This window comes from Zootermopsis nevadensis, unplaced genomic scaffold (assembly GCF_977971745.1).
Source record: "Zootermopsis nevadensis isolate Lab colony 2312 unplaced genomic scaffold, Znev_1.0 Znev_ptg000020l, whole genome shotgun sequence".
Classification (NCBI taxonomy): domain Eukaryota; kingdom Metazoa; phylum Arthropoda; class Insecta; order Blattodea; family Termopsidae; genus Zootermopsis; species Zootermopsis nevadensis.
The window spans coordinates 6,873,298-6,897,394 of record NW_028259152.1 but is presented as its reverse complement, the minus strand read 5'-3'; the positions used below and the strand labels follow the sequence as shown (position 1 = coordinate 6,897,394).

At 34.3% G+C, this 24,097-nt stretch overlaps 1 protein-coding gene across 22 annotated transcripts in view; it reads right to left on the bottom strand.

Annotated features, from left to right (window-relative positions):
• The window catches only part of LOC110827690 (uncharacterized), a 335,660-nt gene that overhangs the window by 162,773 nt on the left and 148,790 nt on the right, over nt 1-24,097 (bottom strand). For all 22 annotated transcript variants that reach the window (XM_087351739.1, XM_087351718.1, XM_087351723.1 and 19 more), the window contains 27 exons: nt 23,927-24,084; nt 23,526-23,678; nt 22,819-22,982; nt 21,949-22,179; nt 20,541-20,685; nt 19,546-19,618; nt 18,135-18,465; nt 17,038-17,184; nt 16,431-16,666; nt 14,747-14,976; nt 14,190-14,333; nt 13,536-13,793; nt 12,024-12,167; nt 11,573-11,845; nt 10,641-10,857; nt 10,394-10,541; nt 8,982-9,162; nt 8,158-8,415; nt 7,678-7,814; nt 7,297-7,558; nt 6,727-6,870; nt 5,703-5,960; nt 5,025-5,168; nt 3,827-4,081; nt 2,931-3,074; nt 1,236-1,490; nt 873-1,016 (listed from right to left, as the gene is read on the bottom strand). In XM_087351739.1, coding sequence (XP_087207865.1) covers nt 873-1,016; nt 1,236-1,490; nt 2,931-3,074; nt 3,827-4,081; nt 5,025-5,168; nt 5,703-5,960; nt 6,727-6,870; nt 7,297-7,558; nt 7,678-7,814; nt 8,158-8,415; nt 8,982-9,162; nt 10,394-10,541; nt 10,641-10,857; nt 11,573-11,845; nt 12,024-12,167; nt 13,536-13,793; nt 14,190-14,333; nt 14,747-14,976; nt 16,431-16,666; nt 17,038-17,184; nt 18,135-18,465; nt 19,546-19,618; nt 20,541-20,685; nt 21,949-22,179; nt 22,819-22,982; nt 23,526-23,678; nt 23,927-24,084 — 5,234 coding nt within the window. The remainder of the gene's footprint in view (nt 1-872; nt 1,017-1,235; nt 1,491-2,930; nt 3,075-3,826; nt 4,082-5,024; nt 5,169-5,702; nt 5,961-6,726; nt 6,871-7,296; nt 7,559-7,677; nt 7,815-8,157; nt 8,416-8,981; nt 9,163-10,393; nt 10,542-10,640; nt 10,858-11,572; nt 11,846-12,023; nt 12,168-13,535; nt 13,794-14,189; nt 14,334-14,746; nt 14,977-16,430; nt 16,667-17,037; nt 17,185-18,134; nt 18,466-19,545; nt 19,619-20,540; nt 20,686-21,948; nt 22,180-22,818; nt 22,983-23,525; nt 23,679-23,926; nt 24,085-24,097) is intronic.

Genomic DNA, 24,097 nt, shown 5'->3' with positions numbered 1-24,097 from the left:
TGTACTCTGCAAAATGCGCAAATATTCCAAACGTACTTTTATGCCACATATGACAGGGATGTCAAATAGTTCACATCGCCAATGATATATGGCAGCATGAATACTTAACATGATCACTAATGACAGTAATACCCATTGTGAAGGATCATGGGTAATGATGTACATAGGACCATCCTCCCGTCTCACAAGTCTGAGCATCACATTCAAAAATTAATTTGCAAGAAGTTACAAATGTATGAATTTGTAATAATATCTAATGGCATAATATCCAAACCAAATTTGATGAAAATCTGCCCAGCCATTTAAGAGTTATTATATGCTTATGGGCAAAGATGTCTTCAATCATTGCATAGGATCATGGGTAATGGCATCATAGCGAAGGATCATCTTCCCATCTTATGACTTTAAACATCAATCACATTATAACAACTATATAACCAATTGTAGGAAAATAAAAATTACTAGTTTGCATTAGCCTCAAGTGGTATCTTGTCATACCAGACAAATATCCATCCAACCATTCTGAAGTTATTATATGCAAGCAGTCATTAACGCCATTATGAGTGATGGTGTCATCACTGGCGATGCAGAGGATCATGTAGTATTTTCACAGATGATAATACTCCCACCTCATAACTTTTAGCATCTGTCAAACTGGTATTACCAATTGTAAAATACTAGCAAGAACAAATCTGAATGAGCAATGCAGCCATCATTAACGTCTACTAACATGTTACTGCATGTTCAGACATGTTTAAAACTCACTCTGTGACATTTTAACCATTTACCTAAAGCTACGCTATCTAAAGAAAAATTAAATCTTTTAAACATCATAGCATTTAGTCAAGACACCATACTAAACATCAACTTACAGTGAACAACAAGAGAAGATGAAGTGACAGCCTCTCCAAGATCATTGGTAGCACGACATGTGTAAGTGCCTGAATCCTCAGGATATACATATTTCATGTTGAGTGCAACATAACCAAAGTCATGCATAGTAGTTACTCGGTTAGCTGAAAGAAAAAGAATACAAATGAAATAAATAAAAACTGTATTTTACATGATAATACACATGTAATAATAATAGTAAATTATTCAGTAAAGCACATAACGTTATAACTAACAATTCATATAACATCAAATAATTTGACAATGCTTCCACAAGTCAATTTTATTAATGTTTTATGCGTCTTGATAAAATATGCATATAACACAGAACATATATTACTCACATGCTTGGATAGGTACACCATTGCGTAACCACTCTACTTTCAGTTTAGGATCTCCAACAGGAATAAGCCGAGCTTCAAAGTGAACTGCTTGGTTTTCAGCAACCTTTATGTCTCTCATTGGTTGGGTAAATACTGGAGCTTGAGATACAGTCTCTTCTTGTGCGGTCTGTCGATGATAGCGTGATGAATCTTCCAAGTAACTGATACGATCCAAAGCACTCTCATGCTGTGACTCAAGGTAGATAGATTTCTTAGCTGAATAACACACACATAAGACAAATATAAATTATTGATTCTCAGTTACTGTTAAACACATCAGGATAAAATACATTTCCCATAATTTTACAAAGTCCAAGAATCAATATTACATCATCACATTCACCTTGTTAACTCTTTGGTCTTCCTTGAACAAGTAACAGTTATCAGTTGTTTAACTGTTTACAAAAGAAAATTGTTAGATTAATGGCTGGTGTCAAACCTAGGAATCCATGTAGAAGTCTGTTTAAGAGATTAGAAATCTTAGCTCTTCCATGTGAATACATATTCTCATTAATGAACTTTATTGTAAATAACCAAGAACATTTTCAAACTAATTCTGCTATACACCGTGTCAACACAAGGAATAAAAATCAGCTTCATAGACCAATTGCCAACCTCTCATGTTTTCAGAAGAGTGCATATTATGCAGGGATCAAAATTTTCAACAGTCTACCATCAAATCTCACAAGTCTTGTAAATAAAAAGGCACAATTTAAACTAGCATTGAAAAGATACTTAATTACACACTCCTTTTACTCTGTCGATGAATTTCTAATGTTTACAAGTAAGTCATAATTTATCTATTGTATATAATGGGTGGGTTTATTTGTAAATTATCTCTACTTTATGTGAACACTTTGTATTTGTGACATTTATATAATAGTATGACTTGTATTTGTATAACATGTATTGTATTATTATGACTTATTCTACATCCTATTGTCATCTGACTAACTTATGGATCCATGGAATATAATAAAGATGTATGTATGTATGTAACAATACCCTTTCTGTTATGGAACCTAAGACTTTCAACATAAAAGTCCATTAATGGGTCACATCTTTGTTTGATTCTTTATCTTCTCAAAATCCATTTACTCCTTGCTCACTATGATGGCTCTTTCCACGACATTTCTCAACCAAAATGTATAAGCATTTTTTTCATTTAAGTGCTTCATGTTTAGCCCACCTCAACCAAATTATATGAGAAGACAGTACAAATCATAACATTTTATTCTCTCTTCCCATCTCTTCTTTTCTTATGACTTGGCTCTCATATACCTACAGTCTCTTCTTTCATCACATTCTGTCAGAAAATTTTGTAAACATAATGGAAATATTGGGTTTAAACCCTTGTATTATGGTGCTGCTGGCCGACTTTAAATCAGGGGTTCAGGGTACAATGCATGGTTGACTGAAAAAGGTACTTCAGAATAGCAAATTTATTACATAGTATTTTATAAACCAAAGATTTCCTTCAATAAATGTTGTAATTAAATGAGCAATCTGCTGAATAAAATGTTGATAAAATCCAAGTTTTTTTAACTACCTAAAACTTTTATGAAATGTATAAAATATTACTATATGTGCTTCTGAAAAAAGTTTTAAATAATGGATTTAAATATCAATACAATGTAGTCATTATGAATAACTTACAGTGAACTACAAGATTTGCTGAAGTAACTGCCTCTCCAAGAATATTCTTTGCTCGGCAAGTGTAAGTACCAGAGTCCTCTGGATAGCAGTACAAGATGTCCAAAGCAACAAATCCAAAGTTGTTTGTCTCCGCGAAGCGAGAACCTGAGAAGAAAATAATAAAATTTATATAAATGCATGATAAAAATGCTTACACAGTCTTAATTAATAAGTTTGTATGGTATTACGATCATGCCAACAACAGAGCTATCTGTTCAAAATAAAATTTAAATGGTATACTAGAATCTCAGTCTTCTGTCTCAATATTCAAATGCATGATAACATTGAGAACAGGTTAATACTAGATATTTTACCTATGCAGTAAACTTTTCTGTGACAGAGAAGTAAAACAGCTAAAAGTATGTTTGGAACAACATTAGAGGTCTTTGGAAAAACGAGATTTCAAAAGGGGTAAAATAAGATTAAGGGTTTGTTACAAGTTCAAATATATGTATCAAATTTCATGCTCTTAAAAAATTAAAATGAAATCCAAAGATATTTGCAAAGTGGTATGACATATTATAATGAACTAGAAGAGACTATCACATACTCAAAAATCTAAGGAACAACCAAACATAAGCAGGACAATTTGTTGTTCGCCTTCACTAAATGCCTGTTCCTCGCTATCTTCAATTAATAAGAATAGAAATTAGTTTAGCACACATTTTAAAAGACAAAGAAAATCTGAACTATTGTCTACACTTCAGTAAAGCATTATCCCAATAATAATTAGGAAGATATGTGAAGTCACATGTAGAATAACCAGTTTTTTCAATGAAGAAGAAAATTCTGTGAGTTAAAAAAGAGCATTGTGAGTTTAACAGCTCATGTTTGTCACAATATTTTCTGTAACCTACCTGATTTGACAGGCACATTGTTATGGAACCATTCTACTTTCATAGTAGGGTCTGATACTGGAATAAGACGACACTCAAAGTGTGCTCTTTGCCCTTCTTTGATGTTAATATGTTTCAGTGAAGTGGTGAAGATTGGTGCTTGTTTTGTTGTCTCTTCAATAAATTCTGAGCGCTGATAGCGGGAGCGATCCTCTAAGTATTGGATCTGCTCAAGACCTGTTTCATTCTGGGTGCCTGTCAAAATCTGAGCACTACCTGTTAAGGAAAACAAACTGTATTTACTATAACTGCGACTTTCAAAGCAATGTTTTGTTTTATTCACTTGATGTTACATATTATTAAGGGTTATTTAACATCTTAATACCAACCTGTAATAATAATTAAAACACATCATTGAAGGTTTTTACTGAATGTGTTTGAATGTCAGTGGTATTAAAATAAATTTAAAACTACTAAACAGTCATTATAATAACATAAACATTGACTCTTCCATCTCATTCTCCTTCAATCATTTTTTCTACGTGCCCATTATGCTAAGCAGTTGCTATTGTTCATTCCTTCATGATATCATTGCACATTTTCTTGTGTATTTAACTGTTCCTTCTTCCTGTATTCCCACAGTATCAATAAAAAATTCCTTACAACTTAGGACTGTTGAGTAGCTAACATTATCTCTGCCACACAAGCTTTTACTTACTAATGACTAATATGTATTTTCATATAATATTATACACATAACTAAACATGATAATCAATTACTGCTTATTATTAACTGGCCATCATCTGCCTTGCTTTGGTGTTTTATTATATTTCCTGAGTTCCTTATTCCTGCAATATGAACATATATATATTATTCTCATTTAGAAATTGCTTAATTATTTATCTGTTAATCTTCACACTATACAACTTTTACTTACTACTGATTGGCACGTGTTGTCCTATTCCTATTGTAGACTGAGTCTGTTCCCTATCTGGTCTCCAGCATGAGTTCATCACTTGCAAAATATTGATTTCACTGTGTACATATCACTGTCATAAGTACAGTGAGATGAATAAAAAATTTATATTTGACAGTCAGATTTATAGTAAATGCAAACAATGAATACAATGATATACAGAATGATAAAATAAATTATATTAATAAATATTTTTTCTTCAGAAGACTAAAATTATTTTGAGACTAATAAGCATCTCTTACTTCGGCAAATAAGTGTGCAAGTGGTTTCATCTGATCCAACAAGGTTGACAGCACGGCATGTGTAAGTTCCTGAGTCTTCAGCAATCAAGTCAATTATGTCCAATGCCACATACCCAAAGTCATGAATTGGGCGGAAGCGATGGCCTGCAAACAAAAATGGGTACTGTTATGTTCAGTACTGGCATATGATAATGTGTAAATTTCAGTTTCATAACATAAAATTTCTATAACCACTACAGTGGGGGGGGGGGGGGGGGGGGGGGGGGGGGGAAAGGATTTGACTGTACAGTAAAGCTTTAATTTCCAAGAATTTAAAATCTGTCAGCTGCATCTAAGCCCATTTCTGCCATACAAAATTGTTAAATAAATTTATTTACCTTTATTTACAATTAGTATTCATAAATAGTACTAGCAAATGCTGTTCTTTTTCATTCCTGTTTTTTTATTTAAAGTTCCAAAAAATTAAACTTAACTATCCTTCTCAACTCCATTAATTTTGAAGTGTTAGGTCAAAGAAGAAAAAGCCTCAACTAAGGACAAAGGCAGTAAGTACTGTGCATCTCATAAGGATCATCTTTGTGTACTGTACACAATATTCAGAACCTTACATTGCAGTATTAATACAATATGGACACAGGTATTTATAAAAAATGTTTCAGAAGTAAATTCTAAACATACCAACTGTAATTGGCCGGCCATTCTTGTACCATTCAACTTTCAGGTTGGAGTCAGTAACAGGTTCTAACTTGCACTCAAAATGAGCATGTTGTCCTTCTCTCATGTTCTCCAAGCTTTTTGGTTTTGCGAGAAAGCGGGGTTTGATGTTCACCACTTCATCTACATATTCAGATTTCTTGTACCGAGAGGAGTCTTCCAAATATTGGATCTTTTCAAGTCCTGATGGGTGTTGGGAATCCAGAAGAAGATCTTTCTTGGCTGAAACATGGAAAATATTTACCTCAAACAAGATTGATTTAAAGTTGGTACAAATACATATTAATACTAAGTGGGTTTATTAATTTTTATATGTCCATATCTCATTAACTATGTAAACTGTGGCCTTTTATCATTTACCACAATCACTGGCACTATGAAAAAATACACAGAATAATAAGAAATACCAGTTGTATTAAATTTGTTTTTTATTCTCAATGCAGCCTGGCTATTTGGAAAATCACACTAGTCAATTTCATGACACCCTGACAGATGAATCACAATGATATCGTAACCACGATATGAATACACAAACTAAACTTTACTTATAATATGTCTGTTTGAATTCCAGTCTGATAGACATATTATTTTGCTACTGAACTTCATAATTTAAAGTTACTATATTTAATCCAACATCCAATACATGTAATGTAACATAGTGAATACTCTGTAAGAAGTAGGGGAATTTCTGTTCAACTTACTACTCAGGGATGTTGAAAGGATGACAAAAGACTACAGAAGCTCATAACATGCTTTAGTACAGCACCAACATAACGTTCCTCAGAGTTTTGAAAGTCTGTTAAATATGTATTGATTGGTTCTTCAGTTATTTAGTGATATTTCTGTAAGTGCTCTGGGTTAAGTCTGTGGTGCAGCAGGACAACATTACAACACAGATAAAAGACAAGCAGTTACCCTTATGCTTAAAAGATTCTTGGATGTAACCAAAAATTGTAAATCCATAATTCTAATCACTAAAACTACTTACCAATGACCCTGACAGAGCATGAGGTCACAGCTTCACCCAGCTGGTTTCGTGCTTGGCAGGTGTAAACTCCAGAATCCACTGGGTAGACACTCAGCAAATCAAGGGCAACATAGTCAAAGTCATATGCAGGTCGAAATCGGTGACCTAGCAGAGAAAAGAAGAGGTTCAATATTTTATTTCAGTCCCTCTATCTGATATCCCAACTTAACCAAGACAAACTGAATTCAAGATCACTAAAATAAATTACTTCAAAAGATGAGTTAAAAAAACTAAAATTATAACTATGCAATAAAAAGTCACAAACATTCCAATAGTCTTTCAATTAGAGAGTAACTGTATTGTGAATAAGTTATGCTTCATTCCTATTGATTTAAAATACCTGACAAACAGCGATTGTATAGTAGCATTTATTTCAATGAAATAATACATTCTACCTTTTGACAATGGAAACTTTGTAAGAAGTAATTGAGGTTTTAAAGCACATGACAAACAGGAAGCTGATACATGTATACAAAAAGGAAAAAATCTAGTGTATAAAATTTTGCTACTGAAACAAATTACTATATTCACCTGTAGGAACTGGCCTTCCATTAACAAACCAATCCACTCTCATGGTGGGATCACCAACAGGTTGAAGACGACATTCCAGATGCACATTGGTTCCTTCAATAGTTTCTAGGTTGTGTAATGGTCTTGTAAACTGAGGTGGTTGTACAATTGTTACATCATCAGTCACATGTTTTCGATAGCGAGAAGAATCTTCCAACATTTGAATTTGTTCTAATGCTGCTTCATTTTGGCTGTCTGTAAGAATGTCTGATCTGCTGATCACCTACAAAAGTATGTCAAAAATGTGTTATTACTGATATACCTGTTAATAATAGCTAAACTTATAATATGTATGTATGTTAAATACTGCAGTCATCAAATTTATATGTAACAAGTTCTTACCCTCACACAAGCAGATGTGTGAGCAGATCCCAGATGATTTGTAGCTCTTACAGTATATTCACCAGAGTCCAATGAAGTTACATGAATAATATCCAAAGCAACAAATCCAAAATCATAATAAGTACGGAAACGTGACCCTGAAATGGTAAAATGCATGTAATATATTTCAATTTATTAGGTTTTTATGCTATTTTAGGTGGTATGTAGTCTACTCCATATACACTGATCTGACAGAAGGACCAGCAAAACTTCAAATAAACAAGGAGCTCAGGGTAAAACTACTTATCTTAAAGCATTTTCATGAAGGAGCAAAAAAAAATCATAAAAACCTGTCACATTAACTCATCCCTGTCTGAGATTCAAATAGCTCCTGAATGCAAGTCAAAGCACTATGGTCATTACAACCTGTTCAGTGACAATACATAAGCTTCTACTGTTCATGAATTATGAAAAATTCATTATAAGTAACCTTTAACTTACCAACAGTGACTGGTCGGCCATTGTAGAACCATTCTACACGCATGGTTGGGTCTCCCATGGGTTCCAGTCGACATTCCAGATGAATATTCTTCCCTTCATTAACAGGTTTAGGATCTGAAAGTGGCTGCACAAAGATTGGCTTTGACTTGGAAATCTCCTCAATGTGATACTGTGGCTCAACAAACTTTGAGCCTTCCAGCTGCTGAGTCTTCTCCACTGTGGAGCGGTGCATGCTCGTTGTATCAATAGTGGAACGAACTGAAATTCAATTTCATGATAAGCATTTTCACCAACCGCATACACTAAAACAAACCTCATGCATTTCAGAGGCTATATTCTGTAGATTTTCAAAATAACAAATCTGAAACACACAACCTGACATAAAAATGAAATTATGTTCTGATTTTCAAGATCCTCTTTTCAAGAACTCATCTGAGAGAAAAAAAGAAAGGAAAAATGTCATTCTAACTAAATCCTAGTAGCATATACTACAGAATAAATGTAATATATAAGGTACACAATACAATAAACAAACTGCAGTCACCTTTGTGTTGGCTGCAAATAATTATAATTAATTGCAGCCAAGCATCTGGACCACAGTGTACTGTGTAAAATACAGACAATTGATTTTATAGAGCCCTTATCTTTTTATTTGTTGAATGGAGGAGAGATGGCTGAAACCTCTAAAAGTGTAACCATGACATCAAACATCAATGCAGACCACAGAAAATAGTAATTACATAACGAAATTTATATAAAGGGAAACCTACAATACAAATTTGATAATTACAAAACCAAATTTGATAATAACTGTGTTCACCAACCTTCTACTTCCATTGTTGCAGACAGTTGTGCCTCTCCAAGTGCATTCCTAGCAACAACTGTGTATGTTCCAGCATCCTCTGAGCGTACACTCAAAATATCAATGGCTACATAGCCAAAATCATGGTATGTTTGAATTCTGTTGGCACTTTGGATGACTCTACCATTAAAGTACCATTCAATCTGAAAGATAAAGATGACTAACTATGAATGTAAACAAAACAATTGCACTGACAGTATCATAATAACTATTGAGGTCTATAATGCAATAAAAAGACAACAGTGACATGAATGTGGACAATAAAATACTTACAGTGTCCATAAATTATAAATCATGTTTCACAATCAAATCAACTAACCTGTATAAAATTCTTGAGAAATACAGCACTCAGTCATAGTATTATGAAAGAAAATAAGGAGATGAAGGGGGAAGCAAGAAAAAGTGGCCATAGTCTAATGAAAGCCGCTGTACCACCAAGGACTGAGTAAAATCATAAAACTCCTCTATCAGAACAGTCAATACTCATCAGGATTTAAATATGATACCTGCTGGACATGAAAATTGTACTACGTTTGGTAGAAAATTAAGATAATTATGTATGTTGTCACTGTTATTTATTATTGACATGTATAATACATAGAATTGAAAGCTGTTGATTTAGCAAGCAATAAAAATTGAATATGCATTATATAAGTTGAACAGCATACAGTTACATTAATTTTGGTGAAATAAAATAATTCTGAGTATCACACAGGATTTAACAAAGTACATAGATACCGTAAATGAAAAAAATTTGGCAGATACTCATACAAACTGAAACAATCTTACATTAATAAACTGTGAACACAAAGATTTACTTTATTTAACATTAATTTTAAAACTACCAAGACAAGACAAACCAGAAGTTCTTAATGCATGCTCAATAACTGAAATAAAAGAACCTAAAAATCCCATTAATTAAAGTTATAATTCAACCAATAACAAAACATATTTTAAAAATCTGTAACAGCAGACCATCCCAAAAACAGTCATGAAATGAGATCAATTATCCCAAAAATCTAGGGATATCAGGTTTCCCTAAAATAGATATTCATCTGTTCTTCTTCCTAAAACATTCCATCTTATGTCAATCATCTGACAACCAAGCCTGTCCTATCCAAATAGTTTGCAGAATATACAAGAAAAGAACCTTCAAAGACATGCAGACATGAGTTATCACCAGTATTCTGCTCAAATGAGATAACAAAATAAAATTAAAAAATAAATAAATACAATATAAGAGACATCTGTTTGAATCAGATCACATCATCACAAGAAAACAATTCAGTGTCCAACTTGTAACGTGTGCAGTGATCTATTACCCTCTGTCTTGAATAGAAATCTCTTTGTTCATCCTTAAATAAAACTACCAACCTGCAAGGTGATGTCATTTTGTGGCTCTACTCTGACTTCAAAATGAGCCCTCTGCCCCTCTACAATTTTGTTTGTTCCCTTAAGGGGGCCCAAGAACCTTGGTTTCTGGGTTACTGCAGTTTCTTCCTGTACAGTACGACCATAACGGCTAAAAAAAGAAAAAAAATAATTATTAAATGAAAAACATTTACTCCAACTCCAAGAGAAACATTCTGCATCAGTATATACTCATGTCAATACAATTCACCTAGCATCTTCAAGGTACTGGATCTTTTCAAGCCCACCAGGATGTTGGCTGTCTACAATGATATCCTTCTTGCTAACAACAGTTAGTTGAGCCGAGGTAGCCGCTTGCCCCAATCGGTTATACGCACGGCAAGTGTATACACCGATGTCATGAGTAGTCACATGTTTGATTGTTAAGGCCACGTATCCAAAATTGAAGAAAGTAGTAATTCGAGAACCTGGAGGTAAGTGACAAAAATATGCAATCACTTACATAATACAGGTATTTTAAATTGTTGCACTATGCTGTTTTGGAGTAACATTTAGATTTTCAAAGAACTTTCTGCCTCCAATTTACCAATAAGATGGAACAGTTACATTCTTCTAAAACAGATTGTGCTATAACACAAATATTCAACAGTCAATCATTACAACTGTGGAAATTTCAAAACTCAAGTCTCTTCATAGTTTACTGACAACAGAAAATAATACACGTATTCAAAAGAAAATAGAATTTAAAAAATGGCACTTCATATTTAAATGCTAATATTTTGAAGACAATAAAAACTAATTTATAAAAAGTCAATACTATATCTAAATAACACTACATGTTTTGTATGTAGTTGGACTATCCTTCACTCACTTCCTTAATTACATCTATTAAACACACATTACTACACATTATTAGTGTTTTGCAATTGAATACAAAAGAAAAATTTTCCTGACTTTGAAATGGTAATCAGAAGCAATTAAAGTCAGATATACACATATCTCAGGTAGCATTGAACTCTATGCAAGGTGGACAATGAAGTTCAAAACATGTCATCATAACCCATATACTAACTGCTCAAATACAGTTACTGTATATCAATAAAAATTATATTTAATCTAATTTGTCATATTTTCAAATATTTCACACAACTAGACTTAAGAACTGAAGTAATGTGCACTCACTTGCTTCAACTGTACGACCATCTTTGAGCCACTCGACTTGGAGAGTTGAGTCACCTACAGGTTCCAGTCTAGCTTCAAAGTGGGCAAATCCACCCTCACGGATGTTGGTCTGATCCTTGATTGGTGACTTGAACTCTGGTGGAGTAGTGCTTTCAGGCACTTCCTGTACATATTTGTACTGTTGCTGTTGCTGATAGGCTTCCAGCTCCTCAACCTTTTCAATATAGCGCTGTTGCTCAGGAATTCCCAGGTCACCAGTCACACTTGTTCGTGCTAAAATAATATATGATGAAAATATCCAGAACATATTCCCATTGAGGCTTAAAACTTCAATTTAGTAATAAAGATCACAACAACAAATCTACATTCTATCTTCTTATCTTTTCCAAGATTTCAATTCCCATTTTTCATTTATTTATATTCTTGAAGTTTCTTGTTACAATGTGCTTACCATAAACTCTTAGTGTGGATGTGCTGATTGCTTCACCCAGATGATTCACAGCTCTCACAGTGTATGTTCCAGCATCTTCAACCCGTAGGTGCATGATGTTCAAGGAGACATATCCGAAATTGAAGATAGTGGTGATACGAGAGCCTGTAATCATGATTTGAAGTTTATGCGATTTTACACCACTGGTGCATTGTTCATGCTCTTAGTATCAACAAATTTTATTGGTCACAATTTTACCATCAGCTGATGGCTATGAGTATGACAAAAATACCTCATAAAATATAAAATAATAACTGAATGTTCTTCCAAGGTTATGTCTTATTCTGAGGCTTCAATGTGAGCACTGACCAAACAGATAAGTATAGTCACCTCCAAGGCTTTCTGGCACTGTATATCTGCATTATTAGGGTTAAATTCAAAGAATAAACAATTAAAACATGTGAAAGTAATTTCAACAACTGAAAATAAGCAAAAATTGAGTGTATATAAAGACTGATTATTATGACACTTCATATACAGGTAACTGGGTTTGTTCTTAAAAAAGCAGGTTTTATTTGAAGCTTTGAGCTTAAAAAGACAATAAATACATTGCACTTTGTAATATTCTATACTTTACGTCTGTTTAAATACCAGACACATTCATATACAAGTGTAATGCACAGGAATTTAAATGCTGAACAATAAAGGTTAATCTTGGGAGTTTGTTATGCAGTACTCTGTACATGTGCAAAATGTGATTCATGGAAATTACGGATGATGGCAAAGGCACAGTATCAAGCAAAAAGCGTCCTTTTGCTTGCAAAGTCTGGAAATGTAACAGCCTTGCAATGAGAGTTTTTCCAGATTTGTAGTGGTTCACTTAAGTAAAGCTCCATAACATATAACCCAGCATATTGAATTTGTTATACTATACAACTAAGAGCAAACATTTTTAATTACATAGGTATTTTGTTAAACAAAGAACATTTTATACACAAAGACTGGTCCTTTCACTAACTTTTAACAGAGTGTGTGTGTCCTCAATTTCCTTGTCAATATTATGTCAACAAAAAGTTAATCCATTATTTTATTTGTTACAGCCATCTCTACACTAGTTTACATTTTTTTTACTTAGACTAAATATTACTTCTCAGATTACACAGACAATTTCAGTAAGAGCGGTAGAGAGGTCAGTTGCATGAATGGAAAAATTCACTCATATCTCTGAAATACAAAACTTACTTCTTCTCACCAAACCTGGTTATCCATATGTGTATCTGAATAGAAGTGCCAAGCTGTCACTTAGCCTCCAGTACTTGACTACCTGCTTTACCTGTACTGTATTTACACCATGGCTTAAAGGCAGTCCAGCTGATCACATATCACACTAGCATAACTGCTAACTCTTAACCCCAGAGTTAAAGTTGAGCTAACAATTTCCTATTACAGGGTTTCAAAGCACCTATTATATATAAAGGTTAAATATTTATAGCTGTGAAGAGTAAATAATAAATATGTAGAAATATTACTAACTTGCTGTGATAGGTCTTCTATCCTTGTACCACTCCACTTTCATAGTTGGATCACTGACTGGGGTAAGCTGCGCTTCGAAGTGGGCATTACGCCCTTCCTGCAACTCCCCCAAATCATGGAGTGGTCGGATGAATGCTGGTCGTTGGGCAGAAATTTCCTCCACACTTTCAGTGCGCTGATAACGTGAATAATCTTCCAGTTGTTGAATGAACTGCAAACTATCTGGATACTGGCTGGACTGCTCAATAGACACTCGACCTGAAGGTTAAATATTTATGAGAAGGTAAACACTACTGCTGATCCCAGGATATAAAAACAACGAGAACCTGGACACCAATGATGTGCAGCTAGCTGCTTCAGTAAACGTTAATATTCAATTCTCTGACAAACATTTTATATCTTAAACAAGACATTCCAACTCATGCTGAGGCCCCTACACCAATATCATAAGATTCATGGCCAAGAACTGCAGATTATATTTCTATATCCTATAAAATCTTTTAATTTATTTGTATGGCACCTGTGAATTACTGAATGGAATTCACAATATCTATATGATAATGATATGATATATGAAGGATTAATTAGGTTCCCTGCAGCCACAAGCATAACAATTTATTTTAAAGAATCTATTGATTTGACAATGCTCATTACCTGTTACACTCAGTAAGGCTTGTGATTCAATACAGCCTGACTGACTTGTCACACGGCAGACATAATCTCCACTGTCTTCCAGAATAATGCTGATAAGATCCAGCGCTATAAAACCGAAGCGAAATGTGGTAGTAGTACGGGAACCTGTAAAAGAAAAGCATTAGATAAAATATTACTGCAGTTTAGATATGAATTGTAAATCAATATCTTCTAAATTTCTTACTGTTCTTAAAGAGTACTTTGCATTCATTTTTTTCTTTTATAAAAAACATATTACTATAATGTTTGACTGACTATAGCTTTGTTACCTGTACACAAGTATGTGCGTACAATTATAAAAAAATAACCACTAATTGGTAAAGGAAATTAAATCTCAGTACACTAAATTAACTAGATATCAAGTTAGTGTTGTTCAGATAATGGCCACTTAATGTATCTCTTCAATTAAATTAAAATAAATATAGCATGATAATCTCATTCACTTTATACATTGTCCATAAAGCTATGAACAAATAGTTTTAAAGTAAATAATGACATTTATTCAAAAGCAGACTCACTTGCTTCCAGAGGTCTGCCATTGAAAAACCAGTCAACACGCATAGTTGGATCTCCAACAGGCTCAATGCGGGCCTCAAAGTGAACTCTCCCACCTTCAATTTGTGACACATCACGTAGTGGGATAATAAATTGTGGAGGAGGGTAAATACGATCCTCCTCTGCATGAGGCACATGTGGTTTAGCTCGCTCCACATGACGCAAGTAAATCACTTCAGGCCCAGGAGCCAATCTGTAAGAAAACATATAATTAAAACTGCAATTTAACCATTACATAAATTTGTACAATCCTCAAAAGCAATTCTTGTGTGCATTATCCACTTCTGTAACAATTTTTTTTTCAATATATAGACTCAACTTCCAAACAAAACAACATGCAAGTCAAAGAATTGAATAACTGAACTGATAAGCAGCAACTGGCAACATTGGTCCATACTGGATCATGTGATTACATGACAATTTAGTTTTGTGTAAAACAGTTGTTGGCAGTTAGTTTGATTTGTGGCTGTTATGGCATCATGATTTGTTTGTTTGTAATAATGAAGACAGAAATCAGATCTTTCAGACTTTTATGAAAGAAAAGTGACTGGCAATGGGACTTGCGTCTTTTAGTATGACAGAAACAAAATGCCAATCTTCAATGAAAAGTCCAGAGTCTCCAATACAGGAACCAGCATGTATGTCAAAACCAGTGGCCTATTCATGTTGACATACTTTTTTTATAACAAAGAAATTACCCATTAAAAATATTTATCTTCTGAAACTAACAGTAAACCAAGAATTGTGTGTTCAAGTTTTGCAACATTTACAGTAGCAGATTCAATGAAAAATACCAAATCTTTGGCCAGACAAATACATTTTGCATAATAACACTGCACTTATCCTCATAGTACTTTCAGTAAAGTGATTCTCCATGTTCGCTTCATTTGGTCCTGTTTGACTTCTTAATTTTCCTGAAACTAAAAGTCTCCTCAAAAGGATCTCATTTTAAATGTTACCAGACTCTGAAGGGGCATTATACTGGGTAGACCATAAAAAAAGCATATGCCTTAAATAAGGTAACTGTGTTGAACAATTATAAAACAAAGTCTTGAGAATGACATTTAGGATACAACTTAGCATACACAAAACAGAACACAGTACATTAAACAAATGCTAAAAATTATGCTGCAAAGGGACCTGACAGTCAAACGAAGTGTTAGAGTTATGAAATTATTCCAAAAATCTATGTTCTAGAAAATGAAAAGGCATATTAGGCTGTAAAGGATCCTCCTAGCCAGTCAACAGAGATAGTTTCTCTAACATTAATGTACAGGTTATGGCACAAGCATGAGGTGGACAGACTGCAAGTACGTCAGTTAAAGACTTTACTACAAAAATATTGCATACCAAGCACAAAATTTTTCTCTGTTCATTTCGAATGACCTTGTGTGATGTTTGTATGTCAAAATGTATGGTTGTTTTTGTGTAAGATGTATTATCAATATGTAATGTAGAAACACAAGTTTTCTTCACCTTTCATGCATCTACCTTTACATTTGAAAAATCCTTACTAAAAAGTGTGGCATCAATTAGCATTTAAGAAATCTATCCTTCAGTCATTCACTGCCATTGTCAAACATACTTATTCAATATGTGAGATGTGAATTCTGTATATGTTACTCATTATCTGCTCAGCAGACTTACTCAGGTTCGATGACCTTTGTAGGTTTTGGAAGGTTGAGACGCCTTGGCTCAGGGACTGACCCTTTTGGTATCTCAACAAAGAGTCGAGCCCGTGTGGCAGTGGAACCTGCAACGTTTTGAGCGGTGCACTGATACCAGGCCGCATCCGACGCCTTGGCTCGCGGGATGTCCAGCGTTGAGGATCCACTGTCAATAGCTATGTGTACATCAGGTCCGGGCACAATAGGTACACCATCCTGAAAGAAAGTATTGCAACTCATTCTTAACATTAATTAGCATATGCATACACAAATTTTATTCAGGGAAAAATACAATCATTCAGCTAAGGACTTCAACTGAAGTACACAGATCAATAGAGACAGTAAGATTACATACTGCAATGTCTCACTACATACATCCTTAATATCAACTTTTTGAAAAGGACCATTGTAGTTTTGTAATATCTTAGGTGATTCATGCAACATTAAAATAGACAATCTACTTTAGTATGACTTATATATACCAATATATGTAATTCTTAATTCTGCATACTACATGTATTCAATTTAAATATGCTCATACAAACTTTGCAGAATATATATAAACGAAAACTCAAAACTGCATTTACCTTCTGCCAAGTGATTCGTGGAATAGGAGTGCCAACAGCTCTTGCATTAAGAACCACTGGCTCTCCTTCCTTCACATGAACTGTAGTAAAACGTTCTACAAACTTGGGTGCCACTACTTGTTCCTTCTCAATCACATTCAAATTACACTGGAATTACATAAAATTCAATCATTAGCCATATTTTATAAAATGATTTTATATGTGCTATAGCAAATATTTATGGTTAGTTCAAATTACTAAACTTCATTAACTGGACCTTGACTAATTATATGAATGATCTATTACAGCTACCATGACATTCCAAAAAAATATATATAACAGAAGTCAAATGTCATAAAACACACTACCTAAAAATTTCACAACATATATTCAGAAAGATCTTTCATGTCTCTCCAACAACTCTGTTTAAAAATACAGCTTTTGTGAAAAACATGTCTCTGATGTCTCACAGATATGTCAATAAGGATCTTCAGAAAAATCTAATTAGATTCTCTCTATTGGCTCATTACTTATCAGATTCAATCTGAATATCATTTGCTACTGTTTGTTTCTTTACTTTAATAGCAGATCAAGCATTCAGCTGGACTGAGCACAGCTTCCACATCAAAATTATTCAAGCGTTACATACTTACTCCATGAAGTCAAGTCCTTCCTAAGAAGCCAACAGTTATTCAGCCACTCAAGAAGTTCCAAACATTTTATGGAACCCAAAGGTGCAATGTTTACAACAGCCCACCAATGGTACCTATCCTGATCCAGATAAATCCAGTTCATACCACCCCATCCTAGTTCTCTAAGACACATTGTAATAGTATCTTACCATCTATGTCTAGGTCTTTCTTGTAGTCTCTTTCTTTCTGGTTTGTCCACCAAAACCCTGTAGGCATTCATCTTCTTGCCCATGTGGGCTACATGCCCTGCCCATTTCATCCTCCCTGACTTGATATTTAAGTGTTTACACCTTAAGATTTTTTCCCTCTTTGCTCTTAATTAATGTTTTGTTCAGTTACATTTAAATTTAAAAAAATTTCACAAAACAAAACTTTCTTGAATTTCTCATATCACTAATGAAAGACACACACAAAAAGAAATATTACCTGGAAAGAAGTCTCTCCTGACTTGTTGCGAGCAACACAGGAAATGATTCCAGCATCAGAGCGGCTCACATTTGTGATCATCAGGGCATGGTTGCCAGATTCATTTACAAGAATCTTGTGAGTAGCATCATCTGATACCTGACGGCCATTGATAAACCAATGAACTTCAGGATATGGACGTCCAGTTACACGACAATCAAAACGGGTCATCTTGCCTTCTGAAGCCTCGCGGTCAGCACACACACGTACAAAGTTTGGTGCCAGAGTTTTTCCATCTGAAGAATCTACTACAGTCGTGCTCTCCACCTGAGTAGATTTGAGAGTGGATGCTCTGTAACAAGAAAGATGCATTAACTCTTGAAATGTCAAATTCATTAATTAATCAATGAAGTATTCTGTTAATAGCTTAAACATTGCATCAGTATTTATTTACTTTAATACTCCACAAGGGTATCAATATTTACATATCCTCACATTACTTTAGTATATTCAAATTAATATACTTCTGATAAACAATTTTTTTTCTGTACAATCAAGGCTAAAGCTTTGATTCTTGCACCTTGATATCAGAAGTACAAATCAAATTTTATAACAGAACTCTGAATATTTATTCTGTACATAATGAATAATTCAAAAATATTTCAAAAGAACAACTAAAAAACAAAAATGTTTTGCAAATTTTATTATACTGTTTGTAATAACACACAACATATTTCAACAAACATTTTGTCATCATCACAGTCTTGCCTTCCCACACAGTCAGTATACTGCAAAACATTGTCATGTATGGGAAATCAAATAAAGAAAGTTACAAAGGCTTGGGCATACAGCAAAATTGTAGGAATCAAGAAATAGTAGTGAAAAGCACCAACTTGAAGGACTGAGAAGGTGAATGTAAGATAAAACAGAAACAAATGTTAGTGATATAGGGACTGAGGACCGTAACTGAACTGGAGTGCCTCAGGATCATGTCCAAGGGATGACTTTTGTATTTGATGGGTTGAATCTACAGGCTCTCTTACCAGTTATAAAGTTTTGTTATCTATTTGTACATCCTTAAATAAGTTGTTGATATGAGTGTAACTGGCATGAAATGGACTGGCTACACAGGTTAGTGATAGTGGAGGACAGTTTGGTCAGTGTTTGATCACAATTAAAAATGGCTACACTTAACCTTTTCTGGTAATTCTTTTGTGAGGAAATATTAAGACAATGTCAGTAATAAAAGCAGTGCAAAAAATACCATATTGGTGCATCTAGCATGGCATGGCATGGCATGGCATAAAGTATGCCTAAGGAGGGGACTAGGAGCAAAACAAAATTGTATTACTTTATAATACAAGTAACTGAAAATTTGCAAATAATTTGCCATAAATTCATTACTAATCTTTAACATGTAATGTCTTCTTACCGTTTACTATCATATAAGCCATCCTGGACTGCAGTAGGTTCAATTGCTAAGTATGCTGATGACACCACACAACCTATATTTGAAAGATATTTTTATTTTATGTAACTAAAATTGGCATATGGATGTAAAGTCTGAATAATTAGAAAAACAGATAAACACAGATTATCAGAATAAAACTAAACTTTATGAATAAACTGGATGTTGCATACTGTTAGATCATAAAATAAATTAATATATTTTACAAGAATTAAAAATTCAGTTAGACAAAATTTACTATATAAAAATACTTCAAATTTTATATTTCTACTTAATTATGGCACTTCAGCCTCAAACCTCAGTTTCCCAAAGGGCAGTCTTCTCAGTATATTAGTTCAGGACAAATATATTGATATAATGATAGCTTCAAAAAGTTCTGTGATGTAAGACATATAAATACGACAGCAGTAAGAAGCCCTCAAATGTAACTACCTTCAAAATGCTGTCAATGTGCATACAGCTGTTCATAACAGTTCTGGACACAACTACACACGGCTTCCTGCAATGCAATCTTTGAAGTCAGTTTTCCTTTAATGAGTTAATCATCAGCAGAAAGAGATACAAACTGCATGTGCCACACTAAAACAGCACAGTAGTGTTTCCCATTTCACCTCAGTATCATGCTTGGTTAAGTTATAACTGCACATACAAGTGATGTGCTACAGTCACTTCATGCAAAATCATCCAGTCTTCATGAGATTTCAGGTTCTTATGGTGGTAAGTATAAAGATGACTGTCTTATGGGTTGTTGCACCATGAAGACTGATAGAAAGAAACTGACATTTCAGAGGTGCTTGCTGTATCCATCATCAGGGTAATTACCCTGGTGATGTGCATACCTGCCACAATGTATTTGCTTCTATCTCAGAACTACTTTAAGCTACCATGTAATAAAGTTGGCTGTCAGCTGATATCAGGTATGTGAGTAATGCTTAAGAAACCATAACAAAAAAACAGACCTTGGGGGTTCTCTGCCAGCAGTGTGTAGTGGCCTGAATCTTCTGAGCGAGCATTCACAATATTAAGTGTGGCCTGTTGATTTGAAAAGCTTGTCTGGAACTTCTGTGACTGCACAATCCTTTGGCCATTCTTAAACCATGTCAACTGAAAAAGAATTAGAAATATTCATTATTTACATTTAATCTAAAAACATAAACATTCATATAAAAAACCTTGTTAATAATCTTCACCAATTAGTATTTGTCTTTGTACGGCTGCAAGCAATGCATGCTACTCTCAAGGATGAAATCATTTTGGACACTTTGGGCAATGTGGTACCATTCTTAAATGCAGAGAGATCTGACATCGTGCATGTATTCAATAATATGGACTTGCACCACAAACAGTATGAATATATTAACCAAGTTCACATTTGTTCTACCTGCGAAGTCTACATGCTTATTTCCTTTAGTACTTGTCAAGTATTAGCAAATGGGAACATAATTCATTAAGGGCATATTCTGAAAATGTCACAGAGCATAGGCTATTAGTTGCCAGCTTCTCACTATGGAGCAGGCCAGTGTCAAACATTTTCAGGGCCAGTAACAGCTGCATACACCAGATAAGCAGAGGCCTACTGACAGGCTCTGTTGTTTTCCTTTTCCACCTTCTCTCTCTCTCTCTCTCTCTCTCTCTCTCTCTCCATACCTCATCCTTTATAGCTAAAGAGCTCAAACCAAACTGTACATAATCTTTATCCATAAAATTAACACACAAAATATTAGAAAAATACACGTTACATATGTCTGGCTAATATTTTTAAAACATTTTTATTCACTTTAATACAAAACTAAATTTTAATTGTAAGTTTAGAACTTAAGAATTGAGAGTTTTGCAGTGGTCAGTCTGAAGATTGCTGTCTTCTGGGTTCTTGCACCCTGATGATGGTGGCAACATGACCTCTGAAATGCTGGTGCACATATACCAGACTACATGGCGCAACAACCCATAAGACAGCAATCTTCAGACTCACTGCCGTGAAAACCTCAAATCTTACAAGTATATTCAAATTAAACCCAAAAGTTATAACCAATATTACATCTTCTCAGTTCTTAGAACAGTCATTTTCATTTTATTTATATATTTTCCAGTATCAGACAAACGCATAAAAATATACTGAATGAAACACGATTCATATTAAGTGTTTACCTGCTAGATTATCATGTAATTCTCTGTGTTGCTTGCTATTTCATCAATGAACTGAACAAATTTAATATCCATCCATTTCCTGAAAAAGCATACTTACTCTTGAAGATATCCGTCTTCTGGGTTGTTGCGCTGTGTAGTCTGGACTACACAGCGCAACAACCCAGAAGACGGATATCTTCATACTCACCGCTGTGAGAACCTCAAGTCTTACATACTTACTCTTGGTTTAGGATTTGCTGTAACCTTTGCCTGGAATATGGCATTAGATCCTTCTGTCAATTTGGAATTTCGAGGTTTTTGTGCAATCTGAGGTGGTGCTACAGGCCCCAGTGAACGGTCTATAGTTGTTACAATCTGTGTATCAATCTCACCACCATAACGACGTGTTAGTGATTCACGAAACTCAACCTCTCGTAGCAAGCGGTATTCAAATGTGTCTACTTTGAAGTCCTGAAATGAAATTAAACAAAACTGCTATGTACTTTCTGGGTGGAACATAAAAATAACAAATCAGGTAGACAAATAATTATTTTAATCTATAGAATAAAAAGTTATCTTTCATACTATGACGTTTCACTTCTGATGCCAAACATCACTGATTAAGAAGGTGCACTACTCACAAAAATGCAACACAAGAAACAATTCATAAAGAAAATTCATAATATATTGTAATCAGCTTGACGGTAAATAACTGAAACTGTAATTTCATAAATATAAGAGAAAGGAATGCCTTTATCCTACTTTGCTTCTTTGACTGAACAGCAAGGAATAGTTATGTACATACGTACATGATTCATGCATAGAAAATCATGCTTCATGGCAAATTAACTTATAATCATATTGTAAAAAATTCAGTAAATACATAAGCTCATGTTTCTCCAACATTCAATAAATGCACAATATCTGACCACTACCCAATCTATGCTGCTATACCTATAAGGAGTAAAAGGTAATGATTAAACGGTATTTTCGTACATTAACTGGCCTACTAGTTTCATTGCAAAGAACTGTAAATAAATTCCAAATAAAATGAAACAGCAGAGCAGATAAGACATTTAAAACACTTTCCTTTCTCCACCATGTATTTACCTCTTCCACAGCATGTCCATTGGCATATGAAGTCTTTCCTGAAGTTTGCTGATAAGATTGGAAACTAGATTGTGTTTGGGTTCCTGAAATTCTCTGTTCAGAGGTTTCATAGATTTGTTCATATTCCTTCTGGTAACCACCACGCTGCACCAACTGCCCTACTCCTGTTCACAGCAATTACAGACACACATATTACTCACATTACAGACTCCATAAACAGTGATTTTTTCACATAAACTCATGTATTTCTCGCTATACACGTATGTGCTTTATTGTCAATACAATCAAACTTATTTCAAAGCTTAGTATTCCATTAGTTCATTTATAACCAAGTTACTTAGTGACAAACCAGTGGAATATTTGTTAACAAATAACACTTCAGGATCATACTCTAGAGCACCACCTGACTTTCAGAAGGTTGCATGCTGGTATTAGAAATGAATAGGACACAGGCAAAGTAATCTGTAGTAGTACACAATTTAAAATGTGTACTTTTTAGTGACAGTACTGTGTGCATGCGTGTGTCATAAATCTTTGTAATATGATTTGGAGCATAAATACAAAGGGTATGTGTGTACAATATTTTGTACCAGAAACAAACACCCGTGTTAAATGAAAATTGGTCTGAAACAGGAAAAAGGATTCCATCAGAACTATGTTTTACTTCACACACAAGTCAAATACTGGACTGTGTAACCATTGCCTACCTTCTGGCTGAATGAAAACAGAACAAATGGCTTCGCCATACTGGTTTCGGGCAGTGCAAGTGTACTCTCCTTCATCTCCAGGACCAATGTGATTGATGAGTAGAGAAACATTTCCAGTGTTTTCCTCATACTTCATCTTGTATTTGTTAGATTCTAAACAGATAATGCATGCACAGATTTAATACCTATAAAATACATATATAAATTGATTTCTATTATAAATATGATAATTTAGGAACTATCAACTAGAATGTTTAAGAACATATTGCACATCAAATAAAACTGATTAACACAAACTGCAGTGGCTAGGCGCACGAGGACCATGCCTCAGACCACGTGGTCACTGTGCCGGCTATAAATTACTTAGAAGTACATTATTTCATACAGCTTCCATATCTCACCTATTAAGGGAGCTCCCTTTCTGGTCCATGACACAACAGGTTTGGGATTCCCCCGGACTTTGCCTTCAAAGAGAGCATTGCCACCCTGAGCAAAGCGGGCATTTTGGAAAATCTGTTCAAAGACTGGGGGTGAAACATCACCTGGTCTTCCACTAAACCTACAAATCAAAC